The sequence below is a fragment of the Glycine soja genome, chromosome 10 (assembly GCF_004193775.1).
Source record: "Glycine soja cultivar W05 chromosome 10, ASM419377v2, whole genome shotgun sequence".
Classification (NCBI taxonomy): Eukaryota; Viridiplantae; Streptophyta; class Magnoliopsida; order Fabales; family Fabaceae; genus Glycine; species Glycine soja.
The window spans coordinates 43,722,321-43,728,878 of record NC_041011.1 but is presented as its reverse complement, the minus strand read 5'-3'; the positions used below and the strand labels follow the sequence as shown (position 1 = coordinate 43,728,878).

The 6,558-nt window shown below is 34.9% G+C and overlaps 1 protein-coding gene across 1 annotated transcript; it reads left to right on the top strand.

Annotated features, from left to right (window-relative positions):
* The first annotated feature begins 1,780 nt into the window (after positions 1–1,780).
* LOC114369695 (ethylene receptor 2-like) lies at positions 1,781–6,135 on the top strand. Its single transcript, XM_028326940.1, has 3 exons — positions 1,781–2,463; positions 2,992–4,848; positions 5,392–6,135. The coding sequence occupies exons 2-3, from the start codon at positions 3,103–3,105 to the stop codon at positions 5,932–5,934; spliced, it is 2,289 nt and encodes a 762-aa protein (XP_028182741.1). The 5' UTR covers positions 1,781–2,463; positions 2,992–3,102; the 3' UTR covers positions 5,935–6,135.
* The last annotated feature ends 423 nt before the right edge of the window (positions 6,136–6,558 follow it).

The following is a 6,558-nucleotide window of genomic DNA, read 5'->3' as shown; positions in this document are numbered from 1 at the left end:
GAAACTTGCTGGTTATTCATTACAATTAACGAAAATAACGATATATTAAATAGGTTCTAAATTATATAAAATTTTGCAAATTTGATGTAGTATTTTATAAGAACTTTTTAACCCGGCAAACTTAACAAAGTTACATCTTTCAACATTTTTTTTATAAACATTAAATATTATTAATTCAACTATTGTATTTCTTCAGTTCCATAATAATCTTTTCTGTAAAAAAAATAAATTATCCTAAAATAATTATTATTTTAGTTTTTCAATATAATATTAATTATTTTTTTCTATTTATATCCCTTATAATATAATATAAATGATATGAGCTACAAAAGTAAAAAATATTGAATTAATGATGATAAGAACAATAATATTTATTTATTTTTCTTGATCTATATAAAATAACCTAAGATGATAATTATAATGGGATGAATGGAGTAAAAAAAACTCTTATAAATTATATTAAATACTTAAATTTCATTATATTAAAAAAATAATTAATCTTTCATCGCACTGTTATAGTTTAACGTACGTATAACTTGTTATTTAGAATATAATTGTTGTTCACTATTAAATTATATACTTATTAATATTTAAATTATCTAAAATTTGATATATATTATTTCTAAGATAATATCACATTACTTAATAAATTAATTAATACAATTTAAAACTTATAAAATATTATTTAAAACATAAATTCATCAATTTCGACGACTATTGTGAATAAATTGGTCTGTGATTGTCCTTTATAATTAAGTTTTTCTGTGTTTGCAATTATTTTATTCAATGCAAAGGGTGTCTTGAAAATTTCAAATGAGCCGGCCTCGCCTCCAAGATATTTACAAGTAAATTATACTGACACTCTCATAAGTTTTATGAATTACACAAATACTTCTATCTTTATTATTTAAAAATATATACTAACATTCCTTTATATATTATTATCATGTTTAAGGGTGATGATCAGCTAAACCAAAATCAATTTAATTTTACGATGAATATGAAGCAGCACATTGTTGCATTAGGAAAATCATGATAATAATGTAATTTTTAGGTATTCATCATGATTTTTGATTTTTAAAGTATCTAAACATGTTATACATTAACTTCCTTTAGTTATTTAAAATTATATACAGATATTTTTTAATTGTTTAAAAAATATTACTCTAAAGAGAAGTTAGTGTAAATATTCAAATTTTCAAAATTTCATATGGGATTTATATAACATACTCTTTTATTTATTCATCCTATACTGTACTCACACTAACATTTATGTTCCTTTCACATAAATTATTTTCCCCCACTTAGTGGTGATTGTCATTTGGCATAAGTAACAAGTTTCCAATACAAAAAAAAAACTACAACTTGAATCTAACAACCCGTCTTAATGTCTTATTGGTACACATATTTTTTTTATAATTAGGGATAACACTAATAACTTGGTCTTATTTTATCCAGGCATGCGGATAATTCTGTGTGCGCTTCTGAATTAACAAGGTGACCCAGCTTTGCACTCTGCTACAGGCACGTGGCACCTAATTCCAAACACCATCAAAAATTCTCCTTCTTCTTCTTTCTTTCAACTAGAGAGAGAAAGGGAAACAAGTCGTGCTTCTGACACAAGAAGATCGAACATTGAATGGGGGAATTCATAGGAAAATAAAACACACTATTTTATTTCGTTTTTGTTTTTAATAAATAAAGTATAAACGGAGACATCGTAGAAAAAGAGAGAGAAACTGAAAAGGAAAGAGGGGTGAAAAATAAAACAAATCTTTTTTGGTGTGACGAGGACGTTTTGGTTCCTAAGAGCGTCCAAGTTCTCTTCATGTAAGAATGTGGGGTCCCCTTCTCTCTCCTCTTTCTAGATCCAACTCACCCCTTTCTTTCTCTTCCTCCCACGAAACAACGGCGCTTTCTCTTTCCATGGTTTTGTTTTGTGGTTTGGTTTCGCATTGCAAACAAAATAGCTCAAAAGGTTAAGACTTTAAGATTCCCTGCATACAACAAACACTTCATTCTTTTTTCTTCTTTTTCACCTCTCTTGGGTTGGCTGTGGCGTAGGGACTGCGTTTTCCTCTCTGTTCTGTTCTTTTGTTTTGCTATGATGAGCACCCGCAAAAGGGTCGCACCCGGTTTCTCTGTGGCACAGTGAAGATGATTTCTTTTTTAATTGATATGCTGTTGGGATTTGGTGGCTTCTTCAAGTGGGTTTCTTTTTTTGGTCTTCCCAATGGTGGTGGAGGTGGGTGCACTTGTTGTGTGTGTATAATAAAGTAATGGACTTTGCTGCTGGAGCCTTTTGATTTGATGCTCAACAAAATACTAAAGGAGATTTGGTTAATGTGTTGTTGCTAGCGAGGTATCTATCTTCAACAAGGCTTTGCTCTTTCCAGGGTAAGGTTAAAGATCTGATGAAGGTGGTATATCTGATTGCATTAGGGGCTTGTTGTAATTCTTCAGGTACTGTTACTTTTTTCTTTTTGGACTGCATTACTGGGTTTTTGGTTTCTTTTCTTTTCTTTTTTTTTTTTTTTGGGGGGGGGGGGGGGGGGGTGTATGGGGGTTGAAGGAGTATTAAACCTGTTGGACTTTGGTTTTTTTAATAATATTTTTTTGGCTTTGCCTTCCCCCGGGTTTATAGCCTAGCTTGGGTTTTCCTGATTCTTTTATTCATTTTTTTATTTAATCCTTTTATTTTATATGTATTTGGGTTTTTCTTTTTTCCATTTGGGTTGATGGAAATGTCCTCTTCACCTGTTGGTACTGTATTATTCACTGATTCATACCTCTCTATTAATAGGGGGGCATGAAAGAAAGAAGGTTGAAACTGAAATTACAAGAGTGAAATGTTGTAGATCGTTGAATTTGGGATAAGAATTAAAAATTTGTATATATTTTATAACCTTTATTAGATATGGATCTCATGTTTTGCTTTTTCTTTGATTAGATCTTACTGAGTTTTCAATTTTTTTGTTTAACTGTTGATAGGGCAAGACAATTGAAAGGGAGGAGGTTGGGGGGTGTTCACTGGGGTATGACTATGGCCCATTAAATTATATCCTTTGATGGATTGAGGAAGCAGCAACATATATTGGATCAATGTTAAAAGCAGTGGCATCTGGGTTGGTGATTACCTCTATCCTCATATGTGTATCTGCAAATGATAATGGATTTCCTAGATGTAACTGTGATGATGAGGCCAGCTTTTGGACTATTGAAAGCATTCTGGAGTGTCAGAGAGTTGGTGATTTCTTGATTGCTGTGGCCTACTTCTCTATCCCTATTGAGCTGCTTTATTTCATCAGTTGCTCAAATGTCCCATTCAAATGGGTCCTGATTCAGTTCATTGCCTTCATTGTACTATGTGGATTGACACATTTGCTCAACGGGTGGACCTATGGCCCTCACACTTTCCAACTTATGGTGGCACTTACTGTCTCCAAAATACTCACTGCATTGGTGTCATGCGCCACCGCCATTACCCTTATCACTCTGATTCCTTTGCTTCTCAAAGTGAAGGTCAGAGAATTCATGCTGAAGAAAAAGACGTGGGATCTTGGACGTGAGGTTGATCACATTATGAGACAAAAGGAGGCTGCAATGCATGTAAGAATGCTTACTCAGGAGATACGCAAGTCACTCGATAGACATACAATTCTGTATACCACTTTGGTGGAGCTTTCTAAAACGCTTGGCTTGCAGAATTGTGCTGTGTGGATGCCTAATGTTGATAAGACTGAGATGAACCTCACTCATGAATTGAATGGGAGGAATTTTAATTTGACTATACCCATTAGTGATCCAGATGTTGTGAGAATCAAGGGAAGTGATGATGTAAATATACTCAGCTCTGACTCAGCACTTGCTGTTGGGAGTAGAGGAGTTTCTGGAGAGGCAGGACCAGTTGCGGCAATTCGAATGCCAATGCTACGGGTTTGTAATTTCAAAGGAGGAACACCTGAGCTAAGACAGGCTTGTTATGCTATATTAGTCTTAATTCTTCCTACTGGAGATAATCAGGAGCCTAGATCGTGGAGCAATCAGGAGCTGGAGATAATTAAGGTGGTTGCTGATCAGGTCGCAGTGGCACTATCTCATGCTGCAATTCTTGAAGAGTCCCAACTTATGAGAGAGAAGTTAGAGGAGCAAAATCGAGCTTTGCAACAGGCAAAAAGGAATGCTTTGATGGCAAGCCAGGCAAGAAACGCATTTCAGAAAGTCATGAGTGATGGAATGAGGAGGCCAATGCACTCAATTTTGGGACTGCTTTCAATGATACAAGATGATAATTTAAAGAATGAACAGAAACTTATTGTGGACGCGATGCTAAGGACAAGTAATGTGCTATCAAACTTGATAAATGATGCCATGGATAACTCAACTAAGGATGAAGGAAGATTTTCTTTGGAGATAAGGTCTTTTGGGTTACATTCCATGCTGAAGGAAGCAGCTTGCCTTTCCAAGTGCATGTGTGTTTATAAGGGCTTTGGGTTTATGGTTGAGGTTGAGAAGTCTTTGCCTGACAATGTTATGGGTGACGAGAGGAGGGTTTTTCAGGTGATTTTGCATATGGTTGGGAACCTACTTGAACACAATCATGGGGGAGGGATCCTTGTATTTCGAGTTTTTGCAGAAACTGGAAGTCAGGGAAGGAGTGACAAAGGGTGGACAACCTGGAGACCAAGCTCTTCTAGTGGTGATGTAAATATTAGATTTGAAATAGGGATAAACAGTAGTGATTCTGAAGTTGGGAGCTCAATTTCTTCAGGATTTGGGGGTAGGAAATATAGCAGTGATAGGGTTGGGGGCAGATTGAGCTTCAGCATTTGCAAGAGGGTAGTCCAGGTGAGTTTCATAATGTCTATCATATGTATGCATGAACACAGTAAATGCATTAAGACAGCGACTTACATTTTAGTCATGTGCTATATAAGTAGTATCTTTGCAGAGTTTGGTGGAAGACTATATTATGCAGTCCTTCATTATTCCGCTAAATTTTCCTTTTGCCAGCCTTTAGATGATTTGCCAGGATGCTTGTTTGTCCATGTTTTTCATAGCTTGGTGTGACAAAAATAACTGAATTTGGTTATTTTGTTTGGAGTTTTCATTGTTCATCTTCTCTTCCTTGAAATGTTTGGGGCATAGCTCTGGGAAGTTGGAGGTAATGCATGCTAAGATTATTAACTAGCCCTTACAATAGTTTATATTTACTCTTCTTCTAGACATCCTTGATTAGTTAAAATTCATTATATGAATTAGGGTGTAGCTTTCTATTTTCTTTAATCATAGTAGTGTTGTTTTATTTAGCAATGACTGTATTCTGGGCTTTTTTTTGTCTTTCCTTAGTTTGTTTCTAAATTTCTGTCTATTATGTTTTGTTATATGCAGTTGATGCAGGGGAACATATGGTTAGTACCTTGTAATCATGGTTTTCCTCAAAGCATGACACTTCTTCTTCGGTTTCAATTACGACCGTCCATTACCATAGCCATCTCTGACCCTGGAGAAGGTTCAGAGCATACCGATTCCAATTCAATGCTGAGAAGTCTGCAAGTTCTTTTAGTGGACAATGATGATGTAAATAGAGCAGTTACCCAAAGATTGCTTCAGAAACTAGGTTGTGTTGTAACTTCTGTTGCTTCAGGATTCGAATGCCTTACTGTCATTGGACCTGCTGGATCTTCTATTCAAGTCATTCTTTTGGATCTTCACATGCCTGATATAGACGGCTTCGAAGTTGCCACCAGGATTCGAAAGTTTAGAAGTGGAAACCGGCCTATGATTGTTGCCTTGACTGCAAGTGCAGAAGAAGATTTGTGGGACAGATGCATGCAAGTTGGTATTAATGGAGTTATCCGTAAGCCAGTTTTGTTGCATGGAATTGCTAGTGAACTCAGAAGAATCCTGATGCAGGGAAATATTGTCCTGTGAGAATGGAATGGAGGGTGCAAGTTGTAATACTTTAGCATCTCAAGTATTATTTTAAGTCACATTCTTGGTAGAATTAGAACACTGCACTCTTTGGCTCCCCCTTGCTAGCAATTTTCAGCTTTAGAGATGTTATTATACACACGATTTTCATAAGGAAGAAAAAAAGATGGTATACAGATTAGTTTCTTTTCAATGTCTTCACGTTGTTATTGTCTTGTATGTAGCTTCAAATCCAATACATGCGTCCTCCCACGTATCCATACAATCAGAAGAATGAAATAATAAATTATCTTTGTTTTTTAAGTTCTTCTAAAAGAGCTTTTGATAAAAAAAAAAGTCTTTAAATAAGTTAAACCAAGTACGTATTCTGTATTCATTTTTTGATTGATAAATTGTATATCTGTTTGTGAAAATACCTCTGCTAGTCTAGTTACCATCTATTAATCAGTTTTGGCACGCAATGGGAGAGACAGCCTTTAATAACTGACAGACTTGGATAATTAGCTGGGAGATTATCGAAATCAATAATGAGCTATAAATGGTTAGGAAAATAATAAAATGAAAACGTAAGAGTATTGAAGTGTTCTAAATTCTAATATTGGTGCAGGTGCATTTGCAAAAGAG

Coding starts and splice junctions, on each gene's coding strand:
- LOC114369695 (XM_028326940.1), top strand. CDS start 3,103: ATGTTAAAAGCAGTGGCATCTGGGTTGGTGATTACCTCTATCCTCATA. Junction 4,849..5,391: donor TTTGCAAGAGGGTAGTCCAG/GTGAGTTTCATA, acceptor TGTTATATGCAG/TTGATGCAGGGGAACATATG.